Consider the following 14946-nt stretch of genomic DNA (forward strand, 5'->3'; position numbering starts at 1 on the left):
GCATGTTGGTTCTCCATCTCAAGAGGTGCATCATAAAAAATTAGAGTTGTGTCTCGATCATGGTTGAGAACAACGTAATCTGGGCCAGAGGAAGGAGGCTCAAACTCGATTGAGGATAATGATGATCGTTCGTCTTCACAAAAGTGAAGGGTATCTTCCAAGTTGCACTCTTTAGAACATTTTGCAACTTCCAAGAGAACATGCTCGGATGATAGGAACAGAGATGTATGCATCATCTTCTCGAGCGGGTTTTGCTTAGGAAGAGGCTTTGCTAAAAGATTTTCTAAGCAAGGAGTAGCAGTGGCAGAAGCATCTTCCCTTTGCATTTCATCTAGGCTCCCATGAGATGCCAGAAGTTCTTCTAGCGGGTAGCCTAGGAGAAGATCAAAATCGAGGATATCGTAGATGTGGAAATCTAAACGCACCTCGATTTTGTCTACGATGATAGGCACATCCCTTGCGATCCCCCGACATTCAAAGAAGAGTCCGGAGGGACTTATAAAGTATTTGTCGGTCGGGGTTAGAGGCTTGTTACCCACAAGAGTATCCATGAGATACTCGGATATGATGTAAACCTCATCAGCAGGGTCACAAAGAGCAACTACAGTATTTCCCCTCATAGAACACAGGAGGTCGTGGAGGTTGGGCTAACCTGAATTGCTTCAGAAGTTCGCCTCACCTCCTTCAACCAATCCATTGTGGATATATGATGGGAAGAATTATTGAAGGTCTCAAAAAGACATAACAATTCTGTAGGCTCTTCGCGCCTAAGATGATTCGAGGCATTTTTTATGTTTCCTGAATGATCATCCTCGAATCAGAAAGAGAACTCTGAAGGTTGAATTTCTTCTTTCTTCGGCGTTCGTGGTTCGGGAGAGGGCCCAACAAATGAATATGGGGATGTGAAAGATGAAAGCTCAGATACATGTGTTGAGAAACTCTCATGGCTCGACATGGATTCCTCCCGACAGGGTTCGCTATGATTGGTGGGAAAGAAAGAGTTTTCTAAGAAGCTACCTAAGATCTCTCTTTATTCCATTGGATTTACGCATGCAAACCATCCTCCAGCGGCAACGCCAAACTCTAGGGCAGATTCTATGTCTAAACCCGAATAAAAGATATTCAATGATATATCTTCGGGTATAAACAAGTCTGGGCTAGATGCCAAAAGGCGTAAGAATCTAGCCCATGCTACACCTATGGACTCCTTCTCTAATTGCTCGAAGTCAAGGATGTCAATCGGTAGGGAGTCTAGGCGTTCGGTGAGGGAGAACGAGTGACAAAAGTCATCTCAAAGTTCTTTCCAATCACCGCTCATACTCCCTGTCGTGCGGGTGTACCATTGCTCCACTCTTTTTGTAAGAAAGAAAGGGAACAATTTCCACCGCAAGGCTTCATGTGTCGAGCCTAGGACTACGAGGCATGAGCACAGTTCCTCGAATTCTTTCAAATGGTCATAGGGATCTTCACTAATTTCTCCAGAGAAGGGTCGCTTCCGAACCATGGCTATATAGCCAGGGTCGACTTCACATATGGATGAGGTAGGTGATGATGGCTCAGAGAACTCGCCCTTAGGAGCAGAAAGGTTGTGGTAGCGGGGGTAAAGATAGCAGAAAGAAAATTAAAAAGGATGGTGAATACATCCCTCAGGATAGAGAGGCTTTTAAAGGACAGCTTCTCCATGGGTAGTGGGGGTAGAGGTAGAAATCAAGAAAAATGAAAAAGGTACGAGGATGAGCTGAGTCTTAAGATAAAGGAGCTGTCGCTCCCAGGCAACGGCGCCAGAAAGCTTGTTGGCATTTCCTAGCGTCGCTACTAGATCAACTAGCGACGGCGCCAAAAAAGCAACCCACGAGTAACAGAACCTCACGAAAGAATCCGCAAGTGTACGGATACCGATGTAGCTTTCACCTCAAAGTATTCCAAGGGTTATCAAATCCAAGGGAACGGTGAGTACGATATCTAAGGTTTAGGCTCATCCAAGGACACATCACCAGCAGGATCAAAGGGGTAGAGAGGACTACTCAGAATCAAGGTAAGATCAGACTAAGAATCAGCTGTAAACGTCAGGCGACGGCTTTGCGTGGTCAGACCAGAAGTTCCATCATAAGGCTTCTATCATGCAATCAAACGTGGAGGATTACGATGGCACTAAACAGGAATGTCACCACCTGCAGGCTGCCTCTACAAAACGTGGGAGGCACAACAATCGAATGGTAAAGTTAGCAGGTGCGGCGGCGTCGAGTGGAGGCGAGGCAGAGGAGTGGGTGAAAAGTGGAAGAAAGCTGACCGGTGGGGTCAGGCTGTCGGTGACAGCAGGCGGAGGGTCGAGCGAGGTGGCGATTTGGGCCGGCGCGCGGAGATGGGCCAAGGCAGGAAGAAGCGAGGTGTGCGGGGTCGGGCTGCTTCGTGGGCCGGCAGGAAAAAAGGTTGACGGGCCGGCAGTGCTTAGCGGGCCACGCGTGCGGGGCAAACGGGCCGGCGAAAAAAAAGTTAACAGGCCGAGGTAAGGTGTCGGGCTGTGTTTATGGTCCAGTTAGAGTTAGAGTTTGGTTAGGTTTTGCAAATAGTTTGAATGGCCTAATTCAAACTATTTGCCACACCAATTCAAACAAAAATCATTCAAAAGAATTTTAAACAAGGTAGATTTCATAAGATCCAATTAAACCCCAAATAAATCACACTAGCAGTTATAATCCTTATGTTTAATTATTGAATTCTATTTTCTAGGAAAAGAGATAGAAGAGAGTTCAACCTTACATTATTTTCTAGCTATTAACACATGCTTATGATTTTTTAAAAAAAAACTCACATTTTTGGAGTTATAACATTCCGTAAAAATACGGGATGTTACACGTGTGAAAATATAAGAGATAGCACGTGAACCATACCTCATACATGTTGTAACTACTCGGATACGTGAAGAGCTAGTAATGAAAATGAAACTCTCCACTAGGAATAGCCTTAGATAAGTTAAACAAATTAATTAAAAATGCCTTTGACCTTTCCGCATTTTATGTTTGATGTTAATTCAATGCTGAATATCACGGCCAACTTAAGAACCTTCCTCAAGCTTTAATTTATTGGGAACAGCAATTTGACGAAGGACAAAAGGTCTGATAAAGGTGTTCCCATCACGTTATGCCAACGAGGAGTCCAGAGTTGCTTGCTCAATCATTCGATTGCCGACCAGCTCCCCAACTAGATAAGTACTAAGTTACACAAAAGTTAATAACTAATTAAATATAATTCGTGTATTACATAGTAGAAGGTAGAGAGAGAAGTTCGTGTACAATGAATATGGCTGATGATATAGCACAGAATGTGCATGTGCCCAACTAGAGATAAGTTGTGCATGTGCCCAACTAGATAAGTAGGAGTACTAAGTTACACAAAAGTCAATGAACTAATTAAATATTATTCGTGTATTACATACTAGTATAGAAGGTAGAGAGAGAAAAGTTCGTGTACAATGAATATAGCTGATGATATAGCACTATAGCACTATATATGAATGTAATGTACATATCCTATAATGAGGATTAGTCGCCGGATAAGCCGTCGACATGTCGAGTACTATATAAACTGTCAGGTGGATCGAGCTAAACAGCTGCCAATTAAGCCCCCCATTGATGATTAATGGTTGGCTGATAGCAGAGGCGCCGTTGTACCGCCCGGCGGCCATGTCGCCGTCGCTAACCTGTCCGCGCCGCGCCATTCCGGCGGCTCCACCCAGGGTTTCACTTCCCGTCCGGTAACCACCGGTTTTCGGGATTTTTTCCCGTTTCCGGTCCGGTCCGAGATGAAAAACCGGATCCGGTTTTTTATATTTTAGGCTTCTAAATCTAAAAATACAAAAGTAATTTTTTTTATGTTACTGTTCCGGTTTTAAACAGTACCACCGGTTTTCTAAACCCTGGCTCCACCTAGAGATGGGCTGCGATGAGGCCCGGCCGTCGAAAAGACAAAACTGCCCTCCAAGAGGACCGCTCACCAAACGCGCGTGAGGAGGCTGGCGAGCCGGCCCAGCCGGGCCCGGCCCCGCGGGCGCGGCAGCAGGTCGGACCGGCACAGCGGGCACGTCGCCCGCCCGAGGTCGATCCACCGGTCGATGCAGCCGCGGTGGAAGGCGTGCGCGCAGTTGCCCAGCCGCCGCACCTCGTGCCCCGCCTCCACATTCTCCAGGCACACGATGCACGTCGGCGAGGCCACCGCCGCCGCCGCCGCCGCGTCCTCCTCGCCGCGGCACGCCGCGTGCCCGCCGCCGCCCGGGGACGCCACCACCAGCCGCTCGGCCACGAGCTCGCCGTACTCCACGGCGGGGAGCCGGCCCTTCACCTCCTCTGGCTTCGGCCCGTCCGCCCGGCGGGGCGAGCCGTCGTCGTACGGGAAGGGGCAGAGCCCCAGGACGGCGAGCATCAGCAGGAAGGCGTCCCTGATGACGCTGAGCATCTTGCAGAAGACGACGACCGGCTTGGGCACGGCGAGGACGTAGCTCACCAGCGGGAACCCCATGATGATCGCCCGAGCTGAAACGCCAACCGGCAGAACGAAGCAGGGAGGTCTTCCGCGCGATGAGACCGAAGCAGAGAGCTGTACGTGCTCGGAGGCGAAAGCAGGGTGGTCTCTTCTCTGGATAGAATTCTGGCGGAACGAACGGCAAGGCTCGGGAGAGGATATGGTGGACAAGTCAGAGCTAGCAGGAGAGAGAGTCCCGCTGGTTATATAGGGCGAGCTGGGGCGGCCGGGCCGCCGGGTGGGATGGGGGTGCGCCGGCCGCGGTTTGCTAGACACGGCGGGTTGCCTTCACAACGTTTCTGGTGGCCGGGTCCGTCCGGTCGGTGAGGAAAGGTGCGTGCACCTGCCGCGCCGCGCCCGCCACCTGCGGGGGGTTTTGCCGGTTGGACCGGGTTTCCCGCCGGCGCCCGCGGCTTGCGCGGCGTGACGACCTGGCAGGCTCGTTGACGAGGCGAGGTCGCTGGTAACCCTCTCGCCGCGCTCGTGCTGGCGCTTGACCCCGCTCGCCGAGGTGGAGCACGGTGCGTCCACGGGCGGGCGCGGTGGGAACATGTGCGATCAGCCCCCCGCGCGCGTCAGCAGGTTGAGGACTCGGAACGTTCGCCGCGGGGGACTCGGCGTCCGCGTCGCCGTCGGCCGGTCGTAGCTCGCATTTTTTTTTTAACCACACAGCTCGCCCGGGCGCGTTTTCTGCGTGAAAAACGCCTGGCGAAAGTAACGGCGAGCACGGCGCTGCACGTTTGCTCGGCTCCTAGTGGAGCGTCGGGTCAGATAGCTGGAAAAAAAAACAAAGAAAGGTTCGGCGCTTTGTGTAATTGTCACGGCCGCAGACGTGCTTGCTGACGACGATGTCCATGGTCGAGACTCGAGAGGGAGCTGGCACGTGTTGTGAATGCCGCATACCACGAGACGAGATCGTGAGGCCGACGCGGAAGCAATTCTCCTCTATTTTCGATTCCTCCCCCTCCAATCCAAACAGCCTCTCAGTTTGTGTTTCTGCCAAACCCAGGTTCGAAAAATCTGCAATACTTTATCTACTAGATAATATGATGGTCCCATGCCAGAAATAAAAGAACAATAATAGCTGGCAGTAGTGCCGCCGGTGATGATCGAGTCGCTCTGAATGTTCCCGGAGGCTCCGCCGCCGGGCGGCGGGCCACGGCGCACGTGCACCCCCTCGCCGCCCGGCGCGTACCGGAGCAGAGCCGATGGCCGGTGAGCCGTCCGCCGTCGCGATGGGGGGCACGTCGGCTTTGCCGTGGCGTGCGCAGGCCACATGTCCTCCGTTCCGATAGCTGGGAGGTCCCTGTCGCGGCTGGGGAAGGCTGCGCGCCGGCGGCGTCAGCCGTCAGCGGCAACCCCCTGCAACTGCAACCAATCAAACCATCAAGCCCCGGCCCCGGCCGGTGGAACGCGTCATCCCTCATGCCTCGGGCGAGTGCGTGCACGCTTCGGGTCGGCGGCTGCCTGCTGCAGGGCTGCACATGCCGGAGGTTCCGTTTGGGTGATTGGGTCCGCGCCGCCCATGGCAGCCGCGCCGCCCATGGAAGACAGACACACAGGATTGAGAGGGTCAAGACCAGCGATTTGCAATCAATGAGCCAAGAAACGGTGCCGAATCTCCCTGAACTGTAGTGTGATCAAGCAATGGAGCCCATGCTTATCCGTGGGCGGCCGAAAAGGCAGAAACAAGATGGGAACTGCGTACTGCGACCCACAAGAAGATTCAGGACTTCAGGCTCTTTTGTGTATTTTTTTCTTCAACAAATTGCAGTGCTACAATGTAAAAGGAAGCAAAACAAAGATATTTCTAGTCTTATAGGGCTCGAGTGCTGTACGTATGGCAGAGCCAAAATTGACAAATGTTATGATGCACAGAGTGTTTGATAAGGCGAACTCAACTCTGCTTGTTATCTGAAAGTCCGACGGCCCATAGAAACAATCCCACGTTTAAAACGCACGACTTTTCCTCTTTTGTTCTGGTGGACCCATGCGCTGTAAACGTTCTCTTGCCTTTTTTACACAAGGCCTGGGCTTAGTTCCCGTGATCGGATTCTGGGAGCAAGTTCAACTGATCCACAACCAATGGGCAGAATGGCATACAAAGAGTATAGAAATGTCGTGGAATTCTACAAGAAGCTCATAGGACAGTGGAATTCTTCTTTTCAAGATTAAGCAGGAGCACTGCATTGCATTTAAGAAGGAAGCAAGCTAGAAGTTACAATTGAACTTGCACCCAGAATCCGATCACGGCACTACACTTCAGATCACAGCCTTAAAGCCTAACAGGGTTTTCAAATTTCTAACAAATGGTTTTCAACATCAAATTTCAGCTAGGCTCTTTCTTCAACATTTTTCTTCATAACGGCCTGTTACCATTTGAAGTACTTAGGAACTTTTTTTCCCTTAACATAAGGAAGCTGAATAATAATAAAAAAAATTTCAAGGCCAACACGATGAGAATGAGCAAATGATTTTCTAATCCATTTAGGAACAAGTGCTGCAATGCGTCAAAGCTAGCAGCTCTATATTTCAACATTCACAGGAAGTTCAGAGATAAATCCACTATAACATAGCTTTTGTTGAGGTTTAAGACAGCGAGTTCATTCCTTGCTGGCCCAATAGGTGGCATCCAAGAAAAGAGGTCAATGGCGTACCATATACGTCAAGAGGTCTGCCACCACAATATTAAGCTGATGATTTTGAAAGTCCCATGGCTCACATAATCGAGCTTTCGTCAGAACAATTCTGCATTATAAGAAGTGGGTTTTCATGTCAAAAATATATATTGGATATCAGTTAATAAATATATATTGGATATCAATTAATAGGAACACCTTTGTTTTAGTGGATTGATAGGAACATTAAGGCAAAGGATAGCTCGAAATAAGTTGGTTAGAACAATAAATAGTTAAAACATAAACCACATGGTCAACTTTCACAACAACGTTCTTTAGAACAATGTTCAATCTTATGAAAGTTTATCGTATAATATATACAGTCATTATTGATACCCGTATACAGCAAAAAAGCAGATCTAGCAACACTTGCTAGTAGCAAAGACTGAAAACAGTATAATAACAATATTCTGGTGGTAAACAATTACCATGTAAATGTTACTCCCTCCGTTCCAAAATGTAGGTCGTTTTGGTTTTTTTATATTCATAGTATTTGCTATGTACCTAGATACAATGTATTTCTAGGTGAACAGTAAAATCTATGAACCTAGAAAAGTCGAAACAACACCCATTTTGGAACGCAGGGAGTACATATAAAAAATCAAAACGTGATTTGCATCAGAAAATAGTAAGCTAGCCTAAGAACTAGTAAAAAGCTGAGAAAAGGGCAAGATGGTTGAATTCTGTAGATTTATAATCATAGCCTCAAATGGAAGTCCTTCAGAACAGAAGAACTACATGTGAAATACTTATTTTTGAAAAAATTTCTTCACAATTTGCACAACTCCCATCAGTCTCTATCATATAATAGTGTGTGTTTTAATGTCTGAATTATGATCCTGAGTAGTGTCGTTTATCTAATATGGTTAATTGGTTATGAACAGACCCTGAATTTTCGAGTTAAGACAAAATATAAGTTTTCACCTGACCCTCTACAGTGTTAGGAAATATGCATAGCATAGTAGCCCAGCTACAGGATGCAATGCAGAACAAGCCTGTTGAAGCATTTGCATGCTAATTGGCATTATGGTTCAGTTGTTGTCTGAACCTTTTACCTTGGTTGAGCTTGTACAATACTAACTGAGCTTTTCTTTGTATATAGCTGAACCTTGTAAAAATTTCAAAAAGTGGGCTCAACTAAAACGGTATATTAGTATTGAAAACTGACAATGTAGATTGCCGGTTTGCTACTATTCAATTGGCTATTCTAAGTTCCAGGTAACTGTCACATAAAGATGAACTTGCTCCAAATTTTGATATTTTATCACCATTAATGTTCTAAATACTAGCAATCAGTAGCCAATCATTCACATAAAAAAAGAAGCATCTCATGGATGATGCATCAGCAATTGCATGGATGCACAGAATAGCAACTTTCAAGCTGTAGTATTGATCGAATTAGGCTACTTTCAGTTTCAGATATTATGGTAACACCATTAGAATTAGCTCTGTTTGGTTCCTACCTATCAGACTATGCAATTCCAAGACCTCACACCAAGTGTGCACAATTGTCTTCAGTTAAATTTTAAGCACATTGATATAAATACAAAAACTTGAAATGTCAAACCTCATATCACCATGGTACCGACCTTGTCAGACCCTGAGAAGCTGGACCTTGTTCTCAAATGCGATGGCCATCCAGTCTGGGTGGGCGGCCGCCCACTGAAGCTGGTTTATCTCGGCGCCTGCATCGTACACTAGCACAGGATCAATCCCCACGGCAGGCACAGCCGCCGCCGGTGCCGGCGCTGGCGCCGTCTCGGGCAGCTCCCAGATCAGTGCCTGCCCGTCGTCCCCAGCCGAACAGAGATGCCTACTGGCCTGCGGCGCCCACGCGACCGCGTTGACGCAAGCCCGGTGCCGGTGCAGCTCGGCCACAGGCACCCCTGGCGCGCGTATGTCGAGCACGACGACGGCGCTGCTGTCCATAAGCAGCGCGGCCATGTAGCGGAGGTCAAATCGGTTCCATGCCAGCCTGAGCAGCGGCGTGTCGGGGCGCGGGCTCTCGTAGACGATGGTGGAGTGCTCCTTGTCCCGGAGGTCGAAGACGCGGACGGAGCCATCAGCCGAAACAGAGGCGAAGACCCCGGCCTCGCCCCAGGCGATGTCGTGCACGGCCTTATCGTGCGCGATGAGCTGCGTCTCGACGACGCCGCGTTCGATGTCCCAGACGGTGCAGGTGGTGTCGATGGAGGCGGTCCCGATGCGGCGGGGCTCGACCTCGTTCCAGTCGAAGGAGGTGAGGGGCGCGGAGAACTCGGAGGAGGCCTTGCGGTTGTCGAGGACGGAGCGGAGCTCGGGCGGCGGTGCGGAGGCGGAGAGGTCGTCGAGCGGGGCGTGCCAGATGCGGAGCGTGTCGGCGGAGGAGGCGAGGAGGGAGGGCGCGGAGGCGCGGGGGTTGAACTGGAGCTTGGTGGGCGGGTAGGGGTGGTCGAAGGAGAGGGCCGGGAGGGCGCGGAAGGAGGCGGCGGAGGGGCGGACGGGGTCGAAGGAGAGGAGGGAGACGCGGTTGCGGAGGTCCTCGAGGAAGCTGCCGGAGGCGAGGACGGGCGCGGTGGGGGAGAAGGCGAGGGCGTAGATCGAGTGCGGGAGCTCACAGGTGAAGGCGTGCGGGTTCGGCGTGTCCGCCCCCGCCGACGAGGCGGAGGTGGACGGCGGCTTGGGGAGGTCCATGGAGGAGGAAGGAGGCGGGTGGGATTGATCCGGTGGCGGAGCTGGAAGGGGTGGATCGTGCGGGGACTCGAGATACCCAGGCCCTGTTTGGTTCATGTATCATATCATAGCACACATTCCCGAAAAAAATCTCACATGCATGGAGTACTCAACGAAGTCTATTTGCAAAAATTTTTCACGGATAGATGTAATTTTTCACGACGAATCTAACGATAGTAATTAATCGATGGTTGGCTACAGTGATGCTACAGTAACCATCGTCAAATCATGCGATCAAATATCTCATTAGGTTCATCTCGCGAAGTAGCCAGGATTGGGGAGTTAGTTTTGTAAATTGTATTTATTTAGAACTTCTAATTATTGGTCAAAATTTTTATGCTACTTATAGTACTCTAGACCAAACAGGGCCCATAAGTAGAAGGGGATGCGAGCTCCCTCGGGAAGATGGTTCAACGCGCACGTGCAAGCGACAGGTCTACGGCGGCCGGGCACGGGGGTTGAACGAGTACGGCCGGCGCCTGCTCGACGGCGGCCGGCGGGGCTGTGGCTGCCTGGCTGGTGGGAGGGCCGGATGGGGGGCGAGACGGTCAACCGTCGTCTGGTCAAAAGTTTGTTGCGGTGTGTCAGTGTGTGGGTCAGGTGTTGGACCGACTCTGGAGTCTGGGCACCGGGATGCGATGCGGCCGTCGCGTGCACGTCTGTTCTCTCTGGACGAAGGAGCTCAACTCTCAAATCTGCGTCCATGACGCGACTGGAGCAACAACCTTCTCCACCAGCACTCCAGCAGTGAAGATCCGGGGATCAGCCGGCAACTGGAAGTCTAGTGATACCTTGCATTTCCCCTCAGTACAGCAAACAAGTATATGAAACATGCAGGCCAGAGAAACAAACCACGGCATGAGCGTAACTAAACATCTGCGCCACTGGATAGAGCCTGTTACTTCTACTAAAGCAGAAAGGCTTACAAGAACCTCGAGTCTTTAGAGGATTCGCTGCTTGGACAACCAAGCATCAATTGTTATTGCATATCCTGACAAGTCAAAATTCTCAAGGGTACATCACTCTCAGGAGCGATCACTGAAATCATAATGTGCTCTTAGCGCTGGGAGCTGAACAAGGCTCGGCTCACAATACCGGTGGCCTCAATGTAGCGGTCAACACAACGTGATATGCAGCTGCTCTCGCTTCCGCTCAAGCTTGATCCTGGCTTGGTCACACACTTTTCAAAGCACTTGTTCCCCACGGTCTGCAGAGACAATCAACATAACTCCATGAGTTAAAGAAAAGGAACTCAGCACCATGTGAAACAGGCAATCAATTTCATATAAAACGTTGTCTTTTCATGTGTAGTTTTTGTTTCTGTCAGTCCGTGGGGATAGTCAACGTCATTCTGAACTTAAGAAAATAGATGTAGCACCATGTGAAACAGACAGGCAATTTCCTAGATACATCGTTTTGACCTTTTCTGTGTATCTTTGTTTCCTATACACAAATCAAGATCGGTGGGCCCCATGTTTACAGGGTTGTAAATGCTAAGGCTGAGAAATAGCTTTCGAATTCCTCTAGTAAGTTGATGAGCGTGAGAACTAATGGTATGACACAATGTGAAGAATTAACAATAAAATGACACAGCAACAGTTCAGGCTTATATACTTCTTGCCATGTCATCCTTTCAGATCGAAAGTACTGCCTGAACAAAAATAACATTTACCTATTTTAAAACACAACTAAAAGAACAAGGGTAAAATAAGGGGAGTTGAGACTAAATGCCTAAATGGATAGAGGCATGCAAACTCAGAGATGCCTTTGGGTGAAAGGGGTTCCAAGTATCAGGAGTTGTCTTGTGGGACAATTGGCTAACAAACAAATTTGGGATCTCACAAAGCTTGGGCTTCCTTTTGTTTATGGGTTTGCGTGGGCAGTTTGGAAGATGCAGAACAAAATGTCAGTTGGAAAGAAAATTTCCTAACAAACCAATTGATGTTATGTTCTATGCGAAGTTGAGAAGACAAGTGGAAAGAACATCATGCCGCTGCTACACTGGATGAATGACTATGTTAGAGTGGAGATAAGTCCGTGGTTAACTAGTTCTGGAAGATGTCAAGTTTGTACGGTTGATCCGTTGATGTGAGGCCATCTAGCAAAATAGGTCTTTGTTTCATGCTCACGGGGGACCTGTTCTATGTTCTTGTTAAAAATGGGTTGCTACAATGCTCGTACAATTGTTAACCCAAAAAAGTGCTGTGATTTAGTGCCTTTCAGTATAAGCCAAGAAATGTATCTGATCTAAAAGATGGAAAGCACAGAGACAAAGAAAGCAGCAGCACATTTATAGAAAACAAACACAATACAGAACATCACCAAAGGCAAGCATATGCACATGCACATGAATGTATGAAAGCTCAAATCTGTAATCTGAATCAGTAAGCTTATGAATATAGTCAAGCAAATCAACCCAGTTTACCAGCTATGAATTGGGTGCAGTAATGTGTACTTCAATTCAGGTATATCGACATGGATCATAAGGTGTTATTTATGAATCCTACATTACAAGATCGTTCAGTCACATCCTTCATGCATGATTTGGACTTAGTGCCAATCAGATAAATAGCTTGTTATCTTTATATACTAGAATAAGGTTCAGAACAGCAGCAGTTATGACTGGAAACGAAAAATCCAGATGATGCATTCCAATCCATGTTTTAAGAAGATCTAAGCAGTGTGTGGGTGTGCTTCACGCCTAGGTGGCAACTAGGTAGTCAAGGCAGACTCCTAGGGGGTTTAGACGAGATACACTTAGACAGGACGGTGACACCTTGCCTTAGCAGGCTAGGCAGACATTTTAAGTGGCTCTAGGTCTGACCATGAGTGCTATTTCTCAAACTGCTACCAACTTGTTGCATTGACGAAACTTGTCAAATGCTTATGACGAAATGAGAGGGTGCTGAAAGTCGACAGGGATTGAACCAGGAACCAGCTGCTACCTATCTGATTACCAGCTCACAGCCAAGTTCTGGCTACCATAGGTGGTCGCTATAGCATAAGGTTGCTTCACCATCTCCAGACTAACTTTTAAATCTACAGATGCCTAAAGACAATGGTAAACCGACTTATGCGAAACAAAATTAGGCTGGGTTACCCCCATCAATTAGGTGTCCACTTCAATAAAATACAAGGATAAACCTGATTTCTTAACTAGCAAACTTGAATGAGCTGCTGACTGCTCAAAACATAAAGCTTCAATACTACTTTTTCCATAACAATCTTCAGTTTTCTGCTGCATTCATGATATAGGCCTAAATGCATTCATGACTGCTCAAATTTTTTTCAAGCTCTTTTTCCTTAACAATCTTCAGATTTCTCCTTGAATTCAACTATTCAAGGAACATAACATGGACCGAGTCTTTTTCTGCGCAACCATAACAGCTAAACCGCTCTCAGGTCAGTAATATATCTAATCTGACAACAAATCACAAGTACTACACTCCTTATCAATTACAACAACAAAAGAAGCCACAAACAAATATTTGCTCCCCCTCAAGTAAAGTGTCACATGCTGAGTCGGAAAATCATGATAATCCAGCAATTAGCAAGCAGAATCTAACATCTCATACATATCAGCATCAGCCATCAGCAAAGGGACAACAAGAGAAGGGAAGATTGGAAGGGATCTGACCTCGAGAAACTCCTGCGCGTAAGCCTGTGCGAGCTGCGCCTTGATCTGCTCCATAACGGCCTCCGGGTTGGGGCTGGAACCTGACGACGACAGCGAGGGCGACGAGAAGGAGTCCATGGCCGCGCGCCCGCCTTGCTTGCGCTCCAAGTCCCGCACGGGCTATCGGTGGCTGGTTACTGCGCTGCGCGCTCTCCGTCGAAGAGGATATTTGCCGGCACGGCTGGTGGGTATCCCGTATACGGCGCTGGGGCGGCGGGGGAGCAGGGGAGCAAAAGCAAAACCCTAGCAAGATGATCGGTTTCCGTGTGACAAAAGAAAGGTCCGGCCCACCTTCACAAAAAAGGCTTGGCCCAATACATATGTAACGGCCTATGGACTTGTTGTCGGGGTGGGTATGTGAAGGGGCTGGGCCGGCTTTTTCAGATGTATAACGGGCCTCATCAGTAGTCACGTTTGCCCGTTTGGTACACCAACACTGTCGCCTTCGCCTCTATCACCCACTCCTTTTGTCTGAAGATTCTCGAGCAATTTTGTAACAATGGGATTCAGAAACCAATTAGTTTGTAATTTTAAATAGTCAGATTCAGAAAGGGGTGTTTAGTTGGTGAAAAAGTTTGGGGTTGCCTACTGTAGCACATTTTTTTGTTATTTGCCAATTAGTGTTCAATCATGGATTAATTAACATCATTAAATTCATCTCGTATGAATCAGTTAGACTATGTAATTAGTTATTTTTTCAACTGCATTTAATACTCCATGCATGTGTTCGAAAATTCGATGTGACGGGTACTGCACAAACTTTTTTGAAAACTAAACCCAGCCAAAATGTCTAGAAAGAAATCAATTTTGTAACAAAGCCTGGGCCTCATCTTTTTTAATCATCTGGTTGCTCCATACATGAACCTGTGCGGGTGCGGTAAAGCCGTAAGGCGGCAATCACTAACCAGCAGGCTGAAATTAACCGCGCGCGCACGGCATGACTACGCACTGGTGGGGTAAAGTAAACACCGCTGCCCCCTGCCCCCTGCCCGCCGGTCGTACGCCTTCGCTTCTACGGCGGCAGGAAAACTGCTTGTTTAGTTGAGAAATTCTAAATTCTAAATTTATCACATTAAAAAAGAATTTTACATGCATGCAGTATTAAATTTATACCAAATAAAAAATAAATTGCATAATTTGCTTGTAAATTGCGAGACGAATTTAATGAGCATAACTAGACTATGATTAGATACCAAATTGCTACAGTACGCATGCTAATTAGACTCATTATATTCGTCTCATAATTTACAGACAAATTATATAATTAGTTTTGTGATTAGTCTATATTTAATACTTTAAATGTGTAAAAATTCCATTTTTATAACTTTACAACGGCAACTAAAGGAGAGGGCAAAACCTGCG

General features: G+C 47.9%; 3 protein-coding genes across 4 annotated transcripts; all 3 read right to left on the bottom strand.

Moving 5' to 3' along the window:
* Positions 1–3267: 3267 nt before the first annotated feature.
* Positions 3268–4731, bottom strand: LOC120656816 (brassinosteroid-responsive RING protein 1-like). The gene is made up of 2 exons (XM_039934999.1): positions 3927–4731; positions 3268–3732 (listed from the first exon to the last, which is right to left on the bottom strand). The coding sequence occupies exon 1, from the start codon at positions 4513–4515 to the stop codon at positions 3991–3993; it is 525 nt and encodes a 174-aa protein (XP_039790933.1). The 5' UTR covers positions 4516–4731; the 3' UTR covers positions 3268–3732; positions 3927–3990.
* Positions 4732–6960: 2229 nt separating this feature from the next.
* On the bottom strand, positions 6961–10456 carry LOC120656817 (protein TRANSPARENT TESTA GLABRA 1-like). 2 transcript variants are annotated; one of them, XM_039935001.1, is made up of 3 exons: positions 10282–10444; positions 8786–9949; positions 6961–7266 (listed from the first exon to the last, which is right to left on the bottom strand). In XM_039935001.1, the coding sequence occupies exon 2, from the start codon at positions 9867–9869 to the stop codon at positions 8790–8792; it is 1080 nt and encodes a 359-aa protein (XP_039790935.1). In that variant the 5' UTR covers positions 9870–9949; positions 10282–10444; the 3' UTR covers positions 6961–7266; positions 8786–8789. The 2 variants fall into 2 exon arrangements, with proteins under 2 accessions (XP_039790935.1, XP_039790936.1); XM_039935002.1 differs by having other exon boundaries at positions 6976–7266; positions 8764–9949; positions 10282–10456.
* Positions 10457–10767: 311 nt separating this feature from the next.
* LOC120656818 (mitochondrial import inner membrane translocase subunit Tim13) lies at positions 10768–13822 on the bottom strand. The gene is made up of 2 exons (XM_039935003.1): positions 13546–13822; positions 10768–11115 (listed from the first exon to the last, which is right to left on the bottom strand). The coding sequence occupies exons 1-2, from the start codon at positions 13660–13662 to the stop codon at positions 10966–10968; spliced, it is 267 nt and encodes an 88-aa protein (XP_039790937.1). The 5' UTR covers positions 13663–13822; the 3' UTR covers positions 10768–10965.
* Positions 13823–14946: the final 1124 nt, after the last annotated feature.

The sequence above is a fragment of the Panicum virgatum genome, chromosome 1N (genome assembly GCF_016808335.1).
Source record: "Panicum virgatum strain AP13 chromosome 1N, P.virgatum_v5, whole genome shotgun sequence".
In the NCBI taxonomy this organism is placed as follows: domain Eukaryota; kingdom Viridiplantae; phylum Streptophyta; class Magnoliopsida; order Poales; family Poaceae; genus Panicum; species Panicum virgatum.